This window comes from Dasypus novemcinctus, chromosome 7 (genome assembly GCF_030445035.2).
Source record: "Dasypus novemcinctus isolate mDasNov1 chromosome 7, mDasNov1.1.hap2, whole genome shotgun sequence".
Taxonomy (NCBI): Eukaryota; Metazoa; Chordata; class Mammalia; order Cingulata; family Dasypodidae; genus Dasypus; species Dasypus novemcinctus.
This window is the reverse complement of record NC_080679.1, coordinates 47,942,768-47,961,108: the sequence shown is the minus strand read 5'-3', so window position 1 is coordinate 47,961,108 and position 18,341 is coordinate 47,942,768. Positions and strand designations below refer to the sequence as shown.

Genomic DNA, 18,341 nt, shown 5'->3' with positions numbered 1-18,341 from the left:
TCACTGGAAAAATAGGATGGGTGGGAGAAGCAGTCAGGTCCAGACCAGACCATCTGAAGCAGAGTGTAAGCATAACATTCGAGTCAACACCTAGGCTTACACCAAGGATCAGGCAAAAACAGGAGCTGGAAGAGGCAAGGTAAGTCACCAGCACTGCTGCTGTCCCTGGGACCGAGGGCTCTGCCCTCTGCTTTGGTATTAAGTCTTTCTCTCAGCATGGGCAGATAAGGACTGAGGACACTAGGGACAGCCAGCCAGGGGAGGAGATGGGTTCTATCAGCTCTCTGGCTCTACACTACAAAATGTCTGGATATGTCGTTTTCTGTGATGTGTTTATCAAAGGCAGTCAAGGGTGGAGAAGCATACCTGGCTTTAGAATCAGAGAAACCCTGGGTTTGAATCCCACCTCTGTCACTTACTAGCTATGGGATGCTGTCACTCACCCAAACGTTCTGAGGCAATTGTTTCTCTTTGGTAAAGCAGAGATGACTCTAATACTATCAGTGAGATCTAAATGGGAAGTTCCTAGCACAGACCTGGGAGCACAGTAGATATTTAAGAAATGTTCCCTTTTCCTTTTCCTACTTTCTTCTATGTATTTCATAAGAAAACAAAAAGAAGACTTTCTATATAAGTGGCATTTAAGGGAGGGGGATTTGTTATGGCAACAACACAACTATCAAGAAAAAGACTGTGAATAAAAAATAATAATAAAAATAAAATAGATAAAAAATAAAAAGGAAACAAATTTTAAAAAAAGAAAAAGACGTGGATTCCCCATAACAGAAGATCTCATGGACTAACATAATAATAACTTTGATTTGTGTAATGCTGTTACTGTATTGAGTACTTTCTATGTCCATTATTACATTTGTTTCTAATGCTAATCCCTTAAAGTGAGCAGAGTATGTTATTTTCTCCATTTTAGGGATAAAGAAGTTGAGACCCAGAGCTTTGAAGAGCTTTGCCTTCGGTCATTCCTAGTTCTTACTCTTTCCTTAACACTGCACTGTCTCTACAAGCATATGTAGAATGAATGAACCCAGTGAATGCCTGACTACAGAAAGGAATGGCCTATTTTAAATCTGTTCTGACTGAGAAACTTTATAATTTGTAAATTACAATGAAATTAGTGTAGACTATTTTGCAGAAGCCCAGATTTTTATTTAGCATCTACCAAATTAAGCCTTTAAACTTACAATTAATGTTCAGGGATTGTAGTAGAGACTAATGGTGTAAATAAAAATATTTTCAGTTTTCCTGGACCAATTAAACCATTTAAACTGACCATACAAGTCCTTATATAAGCATGGCATAGTAGTCGGCCAAAGGCATGCTGATGCAAAATACCAGATATCTGTTAACTTTTATAAATGGTATTTATTTGGGGTAGAAGCTAACAGTTACCAGGCATTAAAGCGTAAATTACTTCCTTCACTGAAGTCTGTTTGAACAAGATAGCTGCCAACGTCAGCAAAGGTTCAGCCTTCGTCTTCCTCTTAAGGTTCCGTGGTCCAGCTTCTTCCAATATCAGCTGTAGGCTGGGATAAGTCTCATCTCTCTCCGAGGGCTCATTTCTCTCTGGGCTCAGCTGCTCTGTTCTCTCCACAAGGTCAGATGTAGACTATAGTCTTTCTCTCTTCTCAGGGCCTCTCCCGTGTCTATGCAGCTGTCTATCCCTCTCTGTTCTTCTTCTGCATGTTTACTTCCTGGGCTCTGGCTCAAAACTCCAGCATCAAAACTCTAACTCATCTGCCTTGTCGTTTTCTCTGTGAGTCCCTACCCCCTTTGTCCTACTGATGTGACCCAATCAAGGCCTTAATCATAATTTAATCAAATAAGAGTGAAACGTCTGAATCCAGTACAAGCTAATGTACCAAAGGAAGAGACCAATTTACAAACAAAATCCAATATCTATTTTTGGAATTCATAAACCATATCAAACTGCTACACATGGCAAATGGAAAGAGATGGGAGCAAATTTAAGTCTCATGGTATTTAAGCACCATATAAAAGATTAATCACTGAAAGCTCTGTCTTAAAATTCCCCCCATGAATTCAGTTTTGCACAACAGTGAATAGCAGTAGATAAAGACAACATAAAAGCAAAACTAAAAATCAGTGTTATTATAGTTTGAGAATATACTTAAGTGATATTTTAACATTTTAATTATTCTTGTAGGAATACAAGGCCAACTTGAACTTCTGCCTGATCCAATTATTTGCTTACAATTTCAAGCATCTTTGAAACAGAACTGGAGTACTAGAGCAAATTTGTGCATAGGTGGGAAAGAGTCTTTATATATCTTTAAAATAAAAAAAGCCAAGGTCATGTTTGATTGTCCTGTGGTAATGGTCCCCTTTACCCAGTCTTCCTGGCCAATTTCTGAATCTCTGCTTGTGACATTCTCCTACATGGAATGTCCACATACCACCTCTGCTGACTGTATCTTCCCCATCTTTTGGGATTCAGTTGCGGTGTCCCCTCCTTCTTAAAGCCTTATATAATCCTCCCCTGAAGAGCTTTTCCTTCTACCATGTCTAAGCTCCCTGAGTTTGTCTTGTCATCTCTATGTCTTTCACGTTAATTAGCTGAAACCCACCCTTTTAACTGGTGCTCAGTAAATACTTGAAGACTCAAAGAATTTATGATTCTTCAAATCATAACATGATCCTCTACCAAATTTGCTGTAAAAGTGTCAACTTTTACCTACTTGTATAATTACACAGTGATAATGACTGAGAGGGATTCTGGCAGGTTTTCAGGGCTGACAACAATATGCTTGAGATAATGTAATGACAACAGATTACAACATCATGTTGTTTCCATGGTAAAACAGCTTTAAACCTTGGTGGTATGATATTGTATAGGATAATGGGGCAACAACTTTAACTTGAAGACACACTAGAAAAAAAAATCTCCGTGCAATTTGGTAATAGGATTTATTTGAATAACGAAGGAGATGAGAGAAAAAAACATCTTATATATATAGACCATTCAATTTGGCGTGGATGATAGAAGAGTAGGGAAAAGTTTAAATTGTTTAAGAGGCTATTGTAGATGAGATAAAGGTATTAAGGAAGAAAATCCTCATTGTCAGTGGTTCTAAGTTATATTTTCAGACATGAGAGCCTCAAAAGAAAGATGAAGACATTCATTTTTCTGGATATGAGTTACATGTAAGCATGCATCTTTATACTCTAGTCACTTGTTTTTATTGCTTTTATTGGCTTGTAATGCTTATTGCTCATTTTACATATAGTGAACTACAATATTTACATTTTCCCGAATATCCTGATTTTGGACAGACCAAGTGATCATACTGACAATAGGGTTCAACATATGAGGTAGGGGAAGCAGCGTTGGCCCAATGGATAGGGCGTCTGTCAACCACACCAGAGGTCTGCGGTTCAAACCCCGGGCTTCCTTGACCCGTGTGGAGCTGGCCCATGCACAGTGCTGATGTGCGCAAGGAGTGCCGTGCCACGCAGGGGTGTCCTCCGTGTAGGGGAGCCCCACGTGCAAGGAGTGTGCCCTGTAAGGAGAGCCGCCCAGCGCAAAAGAAAGTGCAGCCTGCCCAAGAATGGTGCTGCCCACACGGAGAGCTGACACAACAAGATGACGCAACAAAAAGAAACACAGATTCCTGGTGCTGTTGAGAAGGATAGAAGCGGTCACAGAAGAACACACAGCGAATGGACACAGAGAGCAGACAATTGGGGCGGTGGGGAGGGGAGAGAAAAACAACAAAAAAACATATTAGGTAGGGACTTTGGTTCTGCCAAAGGACTAGGTCTTATAATAATAGTTTTAATTTATTAGCCTAGTATGCACTAGCCCTGCACAGGTACTACTTTTCATATATTATGTCACTTAATCATCACAACAATCCAGTGAAGTTTATATTATTACTCAATATTCCAGAAGAAGAAACTGAGAGGGTAGATGATTTGCCCAAGGCCACACAGTAAATGGTGAAAATGTAATTAAAATGAGATCTGTTTAGCTTCAAAGTCTGGGCTCTTACCCACTCTTCTAGTTTCAGGGACTAAAAAATTTTAGGCTCTTTCCTCCATCTTGACCAAGTTGAACTGTATATAAAATTTTCCTTTATGTTTAGAGATGACATGTGTGACAGTTTGAATTTTGTGAATCCCAGAAAAGATTATGTTTTAGACAATTATGTTTTAGAATCTATGCATTAGATTCAGTTAAGAGACCTTGATAAGGTCACTTGATTAGCTTGCTTTTGATTGGACTACATCAGTAAAGCATGACTCAGGTTGGTCTCTGTCCTCTTGCTGGGTTTTATGTTAAACTGAGGACACACAGAGAGACACACAGAAAAGGGAGCTCGGCCTTTGACCCTGCCCTGTGAGAAAGAGGACTCCAGGTTCACCTACAGCTGCTGAAAGACAGAGAACTTTTAAGAGTCCAAGAAGATGAGGCCCAGGGAGAGATACCTAATTGTCCATAGTTAGGCTCCAGGTGAAAGTAGAGAGAGACCAGCAGACCCGCCCTCTTGCCTCACCACATGGAAGGACTCCAGGATTTTTTAGCAACCAATCTTTGGTGAGAAAGCATCTCTGATGATGCCTGGATTTGGACATTTTTGCAGTCTTGGAACTATAAATTTTTATTCCACATAAATCCCCCTTATAAAAGCCAACCCATTTCTGGTATTTTTGCATTGGCAGCCTTTGGCAAACTAAGACAACATGGTTATCAGTGATTAGTACCTTTGTGGATACATGATAATATATATATGATAGCATCATTGGACAAGATTAGAAAGGCAGAGTTTTATCAATAATCCTTGTTACTAGGTAACAACCATGAACCTTTAACTTCATCCTTTATTGTCTAAATTTCAGACACTTGGAAGGATCAAAATAAGTATCAACATTGCACAATGTCCCTGCCTACAAATAAAATTTTGTGAGTTCTAGTGTGCCTTGCTGCATAGGGCCAATTACTATGAAGATACTTTTTTCTATTCTCCTCTCTTTACAGGGTTGTGCTGCTTTGAATCTTTTGTGGATCCCAGAATATCCTGTTCTTAAAATGAACCTATTCCTGTGTCTACAAACTTACTGTAGATGGGACCTTTTGATTAGATTCAGATAAGGGACCTTTGATTAGATGACTTTAGATTAGACTGCTTTGGTTAAGGACCTTTGATTAGATTGTGGGACCCAGGGTGGGTCTTACTACTTTTATTGGGATCCTTTATAAATGGAGGCCTAAAAAACTGCAGACACAGAACGAAAGACACAGAGATGGAGAGAAGGAATCTGGGAGCTCAGAGAGGAACCTGGGAGAGAGAAAAGCCATGGATGGAGCAGTGCAAAGCATAACTAGCAACGAGGCTCAGAGGAAAGGAAGAGAGATGGGCATGTGCCCTGCCATATGCCTGATTGTCCACAGGTGCGACTTGGTGAGACAGGATCTCTCTCTCTCTCTCTTTTTTCTTTAAACATCAACCATCTTTTATTACCAGATTCACAACAGGGTTAACTCTTTAACCCAGTTAACAACAAAATAGCATCTCTAACAAGATCAAGGATAAAGGTGCAGACTTAATAAAGACTGTCTCTTAAACAAAGGATAAAAACATAAATATCTTTTTTTTCCCTTCCCCATCTCCTCCCCTGCCCAGCTGATTTTGCTGCTGCATCCATTTGCTGTGTGATCTTCTGTATCTATTTCTCCTTTTATCTTCTCTTTGCATCTTTCTCCTCTAGGATTCACCAGGATTAGATCCTGGGGACCTCTGATGTGGACAGAGGTTTCCCGTCAATTGTGCCACCTCAGTTCCTGGTGTCTGCTGTGCTTCACCTTGACTCCTCTTCATCTCTCTTTCTGTTGTGCCATCATCTTGCTGTGTGACTCACTTGTGTGGGCACTGCCTTACCACGCGGGGACTCGGCTTGTCATGCGGGCACTTCCTTGCCATATGGGCACTAGCTCACCACACAGGCACTCATGCTGGCACTTGGCTCACCATGTAGGCATTCGACTCACCACATGGGCACTTGTGCAGGCACTCGGCTCACCATGCGAACACTTGGCTCACCACACAGGCACCTGGTTCGCCATGTGGGCACTTGTGTGGGTGTTTGGTTCACCATGTGGGCACTTAGCTCACCGTGTAGGCACCCACATGGGTACTCAGCTTGCAGTGTGGGCACTCAACTCACCAGGTGGGCACTTGACTCACTGCATGGGCACTTGGCTCGCCACACGGGCACTGGCTCACCACTCAGGCACCCTATAACCTCTTCTTTTTTCACCAGGAGGCCCCAGGGATTGAACCCAGGTCCTCCCATATGGTAGGCGGAGGCCTTATCACTTGAACCACATCTGCATCCCTATAAATATCTTTTTAGAAAGTAAAATTGCCCAGTGTTGCAGAAAAACACATCCCAAACTGATTGCAAACTGTAAAAAAAACTGCATTTGACAGTCTATGCTGCCTTCAAAACTCTAACTCAGTATAAACTTAAGAAAAAAGCATCAACCCCTACACTGGGGGGAAAAACACCTTTCTGTTCTTCGTTGTTCAATTTCCACCATTTATTCCAAGCAACACCTAAAGAATAAGTATAAACAAGACCTATCTCATTTCTCTTGGTGGCTGCCCATCTGCTAAGACTCACCAAACATTATCCTTTTGCAATTTTCACCTCTATTACAATCAAGATATTGATCCCTAATTTCTCAGCCAGATTTCTGAAAACTTGGAAAACATCATCCCTCTCTCCTAAAGGTCATGGGGACAGTGTATCTGCTGAGAGTGTAAGGCAGGATTGGGCACAGGGAGCCTTTATAAATGAGAACACCAAATGCTTTATAAACCTAAAGCCTAATCTACCAGGAAAAAATAAGTAGCAGCAGGAACCAAACTGTGGCTGTACTAAAAAGGTGCATATCTTCCCTTCTTTACCCTAAAGGTAAGAGAAATGAGAAAGGCTGAAAAGAGGAATATTTGACCCAGTATTTGGCCTCGCAGAAGTTTCTCTGGCAGCATATTGTAGGCCAAGGCCATGTTGCAAGGAAAGCTCACCAGTCACACGGCCAGTCTTGGTGTTCCTGGCAGCTGCTCCTGGCTGCATTATTAGAGCAGCTTCCCCGTATGCAGGGCACTTAACAATTACTAGGGAAATTGTTTTTTCAATTCAACTCCACAACTGATGAATTTTTCAAAGCAGCCTCTCAATAAACACCAATGGAAATTATCCCTCTTAGTTCAGGATCACAGCTCCTTCCAGGTAATGGGCTTCTTGGGCCAGACTTCTGCAGCAGCTCATTCGTTTTAGAAAAATGTCTACATCCATAGAATCCTCTGTACTCCGACAACGGGGAGGATTGAGCTGTCTGCAACATGTGGTGCAGTTTCCTATCAACGGCACTGCCTTTCTTCTGAGCATAAGAGCCCCAGAGTAGGAAGACAAGGCTATTCAAGTTCTCGTTTAAACAGGACACAAATGTGTCAGTAAATCGCTCCCAACTTTTATCTTTATGAGAATTGGCTTGATGCACCCGAACAGTGAGGGCAGCATTGAGGAGAACACCTTGTTTGGCCCACCTGGATAAATCCTCAGGACCAGGATGAACACAATCATTTTATATCTGGGGACAGCTCTATAAATGTTTCCTGAACTGGGTAGAGGTGGAACAGGTCTTTGAACACTAAAGCAGAGCCCATGAGCTTGATTGGGCCCATGACATGGATCCTGTCCAAGGATGACAACCTTTACATCTCTTATGTCACACACATTTGGGTCCATGCGAAGACCTGGTATAGGGATGGATAAACAGTGCAATGTTTTCTTTCTTCCGAAACAAATCCCATTAGCTTTATGAAATAAGGTTTCCTGAACTTTCTACTCAGTTCTTCCAGCGCTCACCAAAACCCACTGGCACAGAGCCAGCTGCAAGTCTCAGCAGGGCCATGGCCTTGTTCCTCTGGATCCAGATGACCTGCTCTGGGGCTCAGCGGCGAGGAGGGGGACGCACCAGGCCGGGGCCTTCTTGGCGGGGCTGGCCTGCGAGCGGTCCCCACAGGGGCGGTTCACAGGCACCAGCGGCCCTCCCTGAGGCGCCAGCAGCTTCTGGACCAAACCCAAGGGCCGTGTGCAGACAATTCCCGTTTGTGGAACTTTCAGCCGAGAATGTCAGGTGGGAGCAAATCCAGGCTGTGGGAAAAGGAAGCCAGGGCTAAGCCTAGTTGGGGTGGGTGAGGGGCCTGTAAGGAAGCCCCACGGGGCTCCAGAGAGTCTGGCTGGGAGGGGGCATCGCATGGAGGTTCCCACCCGGGCTGAGCCGCCTACCAGCATCTCTTGATGCCTTGGATTGGACATTTTCACAGCCTCAGAATTGTAAACGTTTAACCTAAGAAACTGCATTAAAAAGGCCATCCCATTTCTGACACATTGCTCCCAGCAGACTTTAGCAAACTAAAACAAGGGTCAGTAGCAGCTTCCTAAATGGGTACCTGTTAAATGGTGCTGTTGCCCTTTAATCTCATTAGTATTTGAATATGGCTTCTAATTTTGAGAATCTATCATCTCTCTTCTTTTTAATACAGAAGCTGTGGACTAAAGCACTTCATTTAGCGCTTGATTAGTTACTGTACTATATTATACAGCACATAAATTTGACCGACACCAACCAGAATGCAAGCCCCAGATTAGATACTGCACTAAACCATCCAGTGCATTTGTAAACTTCACCAGATCACAAGCTCCCTTAGGGCAGACGCCATATATAGCGTCTGTGTCTTTTTAATTGATTGATCTTTTGCTTTTTAAAATTGATCTTAAAAATTCATAGAATAAGCACATATTCCTCATAAAAAATCAAATAAATAATTATAAAAGACAAAGCATAAGTCCCCACTTTGCCCTCTCCTAGCCTACAAACCCAAGAGGTAACCACTGCTTAGAATTTGCTATATGCTTTTCAGAATTTTGCTAGATATATTAAAAATGTATAAACTTTAAAAATTGTATTATAATATTGTCCTGAAAATCATTTAAAAATGCAACAATAATCCCAGAAAAAGTCCTATGACAATACATATATAGATCTGTTCTTTCTTTTTCATCAGCTAAATACAATTCTATTGCATGGGTAGTCTACAATTTATTTAACCAGACTCCCATTGATAAACATTTATTCTGTGTCCATTTATTTTCTGTTACAAACAAGCCACTAGCCCCTTTGCTATTTTAATTGGACATAAAGGTAAGCCTCCACAAAGAGGACTTCTGTGATTCCACAATGTCTTGGTGAATATTAGAGGTGCGGGAGGAACTTGAAAGGTGGTGAGGTACTGTTTCTCCCTTCCTACTTTTTCCTCTAAAACCAAAATACAGCCATTCCTCAGGCCAGCAGGTCTTGTAATCACTCTGAAGGGCCAGTCACCTTATGCAACTTGGCATACAGGACAACGGGGTCATGCCAAGCCTGGCTCGAGGCTCCACCTCTACTTCTTTCCCTTTCACAATTTTCCTGGGACCTCTCCATTCCCACCTTTGACCTCAGTCCTGTTCGCACTCCCCCAAAATCCCACTCCATGCAGAACGGAGCTCCAGCCCCACATTCTGTGGCTTAGCATAAAGCCCACTGGGCAAGCCTTATCTAGTGCCCCATCATTAATATAACTTTAGGAAATATTTAGATTCAAGAGCAGAAGTAAATGTATATTTGCCTAGATAAAGGAACATTAAAAAGTTCAGAACTCAGCATACTTTGGGGAAGGGCTAACTGTAATGGAACAAATGAAATCATACGATAGACACCTGGAAGAGCCACTAAAAAGAGAGGAGAAGCCAAATACACCAATTGTTCCCAGGGAGGGTGGGGAGTAGCACGGACAGTGGCTTGATGGAGGGATGGTAAAGGTTAGGAAGGCAGGGAAAAGGCCTTTCTTGAAGTTTTGTGTATTTCAGAAGCTTGTGGAAATGCAGATTCATGAGTTCCACCCTCCAAGCTTCTTCTTGTGTTTGACTGTGTGGGGCCCCAACATCTGTGCTTCATAGGCTCCTTGGATGATTTGTATTGCCTGGTCTGAAGACCAAGTCTTAAGAAATGCTGCTGTACTGTGAACTGGCAGGTATGTATGTCACAGTTTAGTAGTTGGGAAATAATGCTTCAGGGGGTTGCTATTCACATTTTGAGATCAGTGACCTACAGAACTTCAGAGAGGAAAAGCAGATGAGCAGTTTCGCTAACTTCCAATTCCTCATTTTTTGTCCTTTAAACTTGAGTATCTTCACTCTGCATTTACCGAGTAAAATTTACACTCTTCTCCATGGGTTTTCAACCAGGAGTTTAAGCTTGAATTGAAATTCAAGAAGACACTACTCTTGTGGGGACATGTTGGTGTGGGTGTGATATATTTATTAAAAAATACACAGTATAGTGTGGACATAGTAAGGGGTCTGTGGTTTTCACCTGACTAGCAAAGGGGTCTGTCGAACAAAAAAGGTTAAGAACCCCTGCTCTACTCTCTATTTACACCCTGTTTACACTCTATTTACACTCTGTATTTCCATTTCCCCACATGTTTTTAAAGTTTGCAGGAACATCAGGAGACCGGACAGAACAAACTGCTGAATTGGAAAGACTAGAGAAGGTAAGGGGGACGTATGCAACTGAGGAAGGAGGAGTGCCTCTCCTTACCTACAGTTGACAGCCACTCAGAATGATAAACTTTGGTTGACTCTACTCAAAAGGAAGGACAGGTGCTTCTGTGCTGTCCTCTGCACGTAATCACCAGCTCAGGAGGATAGCCTTGGCAGTCAGTCATTTTCCAGAAGCCAAGGAGGGGATAGGGAATATCTCTTAATCCAAGGGAGAGCAAAGCATTTTACACAGACGACTAAATTTTTCTCTCAAAAAATAAGTACAACTCAATTTTTCCTTTTTCAGGGAAAGAAAAAGGGAAACGTAGTAAAAGGAGAAAAGGAAAGGAAAATTTGGTACTTGTGAAATGTTAGTATTTTGGTTCTAACGTAGGTATTTGTTTTAATGGAAACAGCTAACAAGTCCATGGTCCAGAGGAAAACTAGCCGACCACAGTGGAGAGAAGACGTGGAGGCAGTAGTGCAGGCACTTCTCTATCCTGGCACTTGGCAGCCCCCTACTGCAGTTAAACCTGGCTGTGCACCAGAATGAGGGCAGTTCTGTCTTTTACTGCGTAGAAGAGCAGACAAAAGGTCCAACAGAGGACTGTGTTTTTCTGTTTGTCAATTTATAAAAGGCTCAATCTTCACTCCAGGAGTCAATAAGCATCTTGAACTGGAAACAGGAAGGGGCAGTAATGCAACATGTAATTGTGAACTTGCATGTCCCTGGGAATGAACATAATATCTTGTACATCTATAAGGTGAAGGGATTAGATTTGCCAGTCTCCAAGGTCCATGAAATCAGGCCACAGGTTCAGTGAAAATGCTTTTTTTGCAGGTATTAAATAAACATTTGTTAAGTTGAATTGTATCACATATGAACTTATACTTTAGAATTAAAATGAGAATAAGTGGGGATACTTTCGCTTTACCTATCATGTCTCAGTATAGGTGTAGGCAGCACGCTTGTCAGAAGCCATCCAAACTCGGCCAGAGTGTGCAGCAGAGGGCCGTAATCCGTTTTGATTTCACAGCCCTGCATGAATAAGCATAAGAGTCAGAGTCTAATGGCAAAGACAACCAGCTATACTGGAATAAACGGTGATGGTATTTTTTTTTTTTTAAAGATTTATTTTTATTTATTTAATTCCCCTCCCCTCCCCCGGTTGTCTGTTTTCTGTGTCTTTTTGCTGCGTCTTGTTTCTTTGTCCACTCCTGTTGTCGTCAGCGGTACGGGAAGTGTGGGTGGCGCCATTCCTCGGCAGGCTGCTCCCTCCTTCGCGCTGGGCGGCTCTCCTTATGGGGTGCACTCCTTGCGCGTGGGGCTCCCCTATGCGGGGGACACCCCTGTGTGGCACGGCACTCCTTGCGCGCATCAGCACTGCGCATGGGCCAGCTCCAACCGGGCCTCGGGGCTTGAACCACGGACCTCCCATGTGGTAGACGGACGCCCTAACCACTGGGCCAAAGTCCGTTTCCCGGTGATGGTATTTATTATATGGGGCATTAGGTACAAGTCCACCAGGCTGCCTTCCTCCTGTGCTTCATTTTCTGCTACCTGCTGCCCTGTACCCGTGAGCCAAGGTGGAAACACTGGGGATCAGAGTGAAGAGCAGTTTCCATTTTCTTTAAAGTTTGGGTCTGCCATAAATCTGGTTAGGGGAGTGGTTCTCAAAATTTAATGTAGGAGGGCCCAGGAATCTGCATTGTTTTTAAAGCACTCCAGATGATTTGGATCCAGAAGTTTACAGACCACATTTTAAGAACCATTGGCCTAGTGATTGAGAAGTGAGGACAAGAGTGGGAAGTAAGGATTGGGTAGTAAAGGCAAGAGGAGCTTAGATGTGCAGAATCTCTTCAGTGTCTTTTACTCATTTGGAATTGAAAATTTTTACTTGGAGCTCTACTTCTTCCCCCATATCCTTTTCTTTGTTTTCTTCAAGGAGTTACGTAGTTTCTTTGAAAATGGGCCATGTCTCCCTAAACTTCGTAAGGCCAGAAGGGCAAAAAGTGTCCATGAACAGCCTGTCAGCGAGGGCCTCATACACACAACATGATACACCTGAATTCAGTGTGTACACCTTTAGGTCACTCCACTCGGTGACATCTGAATTCAGAGTGCACAATGTCATGTCTGATTATGAAGGACAATGGAGTGTGTACACATTTGGCATGGTAAGAGAGAGAACACCTTTTGGATATTTCTGCCTTCCAAAGTCAATGCACAGGGAAAAAAAAAGGCACATTGGTTGCTTGGAGATAAAACAGTAGTTGATTGACTGGATTTTTTTTCACTTTCAACCAGTTGTCATGGCATCATGTAAAGAGAATCTCAGTGCCAGGGGACTTTGTTTAGGATTACAATGCTAAATCTTTGAAAGCCTACTGCTGTTTATGCACAGATAAATATTTTGCTATTTTATTAAAAAGTTTAACATTGTGTAAAGCAAATCATTTTTTCACAATTCTGAAAGAAGTTTGTTCACACATTTCTGAGAAAACCCAAACACTGAACAAATATGTGTTTAAGGATTCTGCAGGTGTTGGGCAATGACAATCTCAAATATGTAAAATGAAACAGTAAAGTAAAGCTAAATTGTAAGCAAATGGCAGATCACCTCAATAACGGTCCACTGTTCTACCACGATGGCATCATTTCCTTTCCTACTGGCACCTGGAACTCCAGAACCTTCTTCTTCATAGATAAATAATCCTTCCAAAGATTTGGGCAAATGGTCCCCTATGAGGAAAAGGATATGATTAAGAAGAGCTGTAAATACTTAGTGTCTCTAAGATTATCTAAATCTTCAAATGACCCTTGTAGGAAGCGGAAAGAAAAATATATCAAATAATAAACACTTGTTTTGGCCAAATAAACAATATCCTCCTTCTCTTTGAATGCTAAAATTTTTTCCAAAGGTCAGGACCATTTTTTACTTCACTGAATTTAAAAACAAACTATAAAGAAAATATTAACCTCCCATCCTGGGAATTCCTGCTACATTCTCAGAGGGGCAAGAATCTGTTGAGTACAAAGGCAGTGTCCAGTAAAAGAAAATAGACCAGTATGTCAAGCCCTCGATACTAATGCATGTAACTATGAAACTTATTCTTCAATAATTGAAACTTAGTGGTTACCATAGGTTTCAAGGAAGAGGGGGAGGGAAGAATAGGTGGAACCTAAGGCATTGGAATTGTTCTGCATGATTTTGCAATGATGGATATAGGCCATTATACATTTTGTCAAAACCTATAAAAGTGTACAATGCAAAATGTAAACCATAATGTAAACCACTGACCATAGTTACTAGCAATGGTTCAATATTTTTTCATCAATTGTAACAAAGGTACCGTACTCATTAAAGTTGTTATTAATAGTGGAAAATGTGAGCTGGGGAAAGAGGTGTGGGGACAGGAATCCCCTATATTTTCTATGTGACTTTTCTGTAACCTAACGCTGCTATGAAAATAAAGTGGAAAAAAAAAAAAGACACTGGGGGAACATACAGAAGAAATTGTCAATATACATAAAAGATGACAGATCTTATGGTGATGAAAGGCACAATGCAAAAAAGTTTTTCTTGGCTTTAATTTTGGGTAGGCTTTTTTTTTGTTTCTGTTTTTTGGGTAGGTTTTGGATTACAGAGGGATTACCACTGTGGCAGGAGAGGATAACTGGTGTGGGCTGTTGGTGGTGGGGTGATGTGTGTGGAAGGGTGTACCTGGGGCATGCCTCTATGGAATATGAATATGTTCATGTGGTCATGGGGTGTTGTCTTGGTGGGTGGACCCACACAATAATTGATGGAATATTGAATTACCATCCTGTGAGTCCTGCTACATTCTCTCATAGAGTGGCAAGAATCTCTAGAGGACATGGGCAGTGCCTAGCCAAGGAGGACAGACCATTATACTAGTCCCCTGATATTGATGCTTGTACTTATAAACCTTGTTCTTGTGAAACTGAAACTTAGCCTAGTAATATATATTGCCCAAGAGTTACCTCCTGAAAGCCTCCTTGTTGCTCAAATGTGGCTTCTTTCTGAGCCAATCTTGGCATATAAACTCACTGCCTTCCCCCCACCCCCGGTGTGGGACATGACTCCTGGGGCTGAATCTCCTTGGCACTGAGGGATTATTGCCAAAAACCAACTAGTGATGCATTTGAAAAAAAGACCTTGAACAAAAAGGGGAATTATAAAATGCAAATGAGTTTTTATGGCGAAGAGATTTCAAAGTGAGTCAGGAGGTCATTCCAGAGGTTACACTTATACATGTCTCAGCCGGATATCATTGCTACAGTAAACAGTGTCTCGAGCAGGGGTGCTCCTGAGGGCTCTAAAGACATCTAGACACTATAGGCAGGACAGACAATCTCAGGAATTTGGAATCCTGTCAGTGGGCCTTACTTTGAAATATATGCTCCCCAAAGTAATAGAGTTAGACTCATTTATAATTTCCCTACCCATGGCTTGCCTGCCCCTTTTATTTGAACCTATAATTAGCAATATGCCCATTAAATATATGTCCCAGAGACTTAAATCTTTAGTCTGTTCATATGCCAGTTGAGTCCTGCATCTACTCTTCAGTTCATTGGACTCACCCAGGACAACTAACAAAAGGATGATGATGGACAACACCCATCCCGAAAAACAGAGAGTACCTACAACTGTAAATATGACAGTTCCATTCATGTGCCCCATGGGATCTAAGCCCCCTCACAACTGGAAGCAAGTGGGCATCAACATCCCCAAATCCTCAAGATTGAGGAGTGAACAAATGTAAGGGGGGAATGCAACAATGGACCAAAGTGGACATTATTATTCTAGTAATAGAAGAACTTGTAACACTGATTTAAAGACCAGTGGTCACCAGAGGTCTTCTGGGAGAAGGGAGAGGGAAGAATAGGTGGAACTTGGGGCATTTTGGGGACATTGGAATTGTTCTGCATGACATTGCTATGACCAATACAGGTCATTATACATTTTGTCAAAATGTATAAAATTGTATGGGGCAAAGTGTAAACCATAATGTAAATTATAGACCATGTTTAGTAGCAATACTTCAATATGTGTTCATCAATTGTAACAAATGTACCACACTAATGAAAGATGTTGTTAATGGGGGAAAGTGTGTGTGTGAGGGGGGTATATGGAAATCCTCTCTCTATATATGTATATTTTAAATTTATTGAAGTATACCACTCATACATAAACATACATAAACAATAAGTGTATTGTAATAGTTGTGAACTTATAAAATAAACATACATGACATAATACAGGGCTCTCATACCTTGCCCTACGACCAATACCTTGCATTGCTGTGACACATTTTTAACTAATGATTACAGAGCATCCTAAAATGTTACTACTAACCAAAGTATCTTAAATTTGGTGTATTTTTCCCCAAGCCCAGCCTAATAATAACAATAATAATGATAAATGCTTATCATTTATACATGAACATACATGAACAATAAATTTATAGTTAAAGTTGTGAACTTATAAAGCAAATATGCATAACATCATACAGCAGTCCCATACATCACCCCACCACCAACACCTTGCATTGTTAGATATTTGTTACAAATTATGAAAGAATATTGTCAAAGTCTTACTACTAACTATAGTCCTTATCTTACATTTGGTGTATTTCCCCCCCAACCCACCCTATTATTATTTTTTAAATATATTTTTATGATAGAAGTTGTAAATTTACAAAACAATCATGCACATGGGCAGAACTCCTATACAACAGCCCTCTATCAACACACCATATCGTGGTACAACATTTGTTACAGATTATGAGATAATATCATCAGACTATTACCAGGTCCATAGCGTACATTTGACATACTTCTTCCATACTCCCCCATTATCAACACAGTACATCTTTGGCATAGATGCATGACTATTACATTATAACTGTTAGCCACAGTTCATAGGTCACTACAGTTGTATTTTTCCCATGCTTCTCCACATTTGCTCCACCCTGCAGTAGTGATGTACATCTGCTCTAACTCACAAAGGACACTCTTGCATCTGTACCTTCAACTACAATTCTCATCCACTTCTGGGTTTACTGTGTTAGTCAGTCCCTAGATTATTCTCTGGTTTTCTTTCAGTTGGCATTTACATCCCTTTTCAGCCACATTCCCACTTTTAAACCAGTTGTTGCTCACTACGATGTGTTACCATCAACTCTATACATTTCCACACTTTCACAGTAAAGTTAATTACAAGTTCTACATACATTAAATATTAATAGTCCATCTCAGTCCTCCTCTTATCTTCTTTAAGAATCTTACCACCTACCACCAGGTCTTGAAGACATTTTCCCATTTTCTTCTAAAAACTTTATGGTTCTTGCCTTTATGTTTAGATTTTTGATCCATTTGGAGTTAATTTTTGTATAAGGTGTGAGATTGGTGTCCTCTTTCCTTCTTTTGTCTATAGTTATCCAGTTCTTTCAGTACCATTTGTTGAATGGACTGTTTTGCCCAAGCTGGGTGGGTTTGACAGGTTTGTCAAAAATCTCTTGACCTTAGATATGAGGGTCTGTTTCTGAACCATCAATTCGGTTCCATTGGTTTGTGTGTCTGTCTTTATGCCAATACCATGTTATTTTTACCACTGTAGCTAGGGAATATAATTTAAAGTCTGGAAGTGAGAGTCCTCCAACTTTACTTTTCCTTTTTAAGATGTTTCTGGCTATTCAGGACACCTTCACCTTACCCTTCCAAATAAACTTGACAATCATGTTTTTCATTTATTTTTAAAATGCTGGTGGAATTTTGATCAGGATTGCATTGAATCTGTATATTAATTTGGTAGAACTGACATGCTAATGATATTTAGTCTTCCAATCTGTGAGCATGGAATGTTGTTCCAATTATTTAGGCCTTTTAAAATTTCTTTTAACAATGAGTTGTAGTTTTCTGAATACAAGTGCTTTACATCATCGATCAATTTTATTCCAAAATATTTGGGTCTTTCTGTCATATTTTATATTCACTACTCTTTTGACACTTTTAGTTAGTTTTGTTGGTATAATCTTCATTTTTAGAATCTCTTCCAACTCTCTCTCCAGTCTTTTCTTTTCAGACTGCAGCATACCCTCTAGTATTTCCTGCAAAGCTGGGCTCTTGGTTACAAACTCTGTTTCTGTTTATTGTCCTTATTTTTGAAAGAAAATCTTGCTGGATATAAGATTCTTGGCTTGAAGTTTTTCTCTTGCAGTATATTAAATATATGACACCACTGCCTTCTTGCTTCCATGGTCTCTGATGAGAAATTGGTACTTAATCTTACTGGGTATCCCTTATATATTATGCATTGCTTTTCTCTTGCTGCTCTCAGAATTCTCTCTTTGTCTTTGGCACTTGACATTCTGATTAGTATATGTCTTGGAGCTGGCCTATTCAGATTTATTCAGATGGGAGTACATTGTGCTTCTTGGTCATTGATATCTATGTCCTTCAATAGAGTTGGGAAACTTTCTACCATTATTTCTTCAAGTATTTCTTCTGTTCTTTTTCCCTTCTCTTCCCCTTCTGGGATACCCATGACACATATGTTTGCATGTCTCTTGCTGTCATTTAGTTCCCTGAGAACTTGTTCAATTTTTTCCATTCTTTTCTTCATCTGCTCTTTTGTATGTTCATTTTCAGAGGCCATTTCTTCAAGCTCACCAATCCTTTCTTC

The 18,341-nt window shown here is 40.9% G+C and overlaps 1 protein-coding gene and 1 pseudogene across 2 annotated transcripts in view; both read right to left on the bottom strand.

Annotated features, from left to right (window-relative positions):
• Positions 1 to 18,341, bottom strand: part of RFTN2 (raftlin family member 2) — a 139,574-nt gene that overhangs the window by 73,135 nt on the left and 48,098 nt on the right. For both annotated transcript variants that reach the window (XM_004468470.5, XM_058300412.1), the window contains 2 exons: positions 13,254 to 13,375; positions 11,568 to 11,671 (listed from right to left, as the gene is read on the bottom strand). In XM_004468470.5, coding sequence (XP_004468527.2) covers positions 11,568 to 11,671; positions 13,254 to 13,375 — 226 coding nt within the window. The remainder of the gene's footprint in view (positions 1 to 11,567; positions 11,672 to 13,253; positions 13,376 to 18,341) is intronic.
• Positions 7,178 to 9,608, bottom strand: LOC139439347 (uracil-DNA glycosylase pseudogene; annotated as a pseudogene).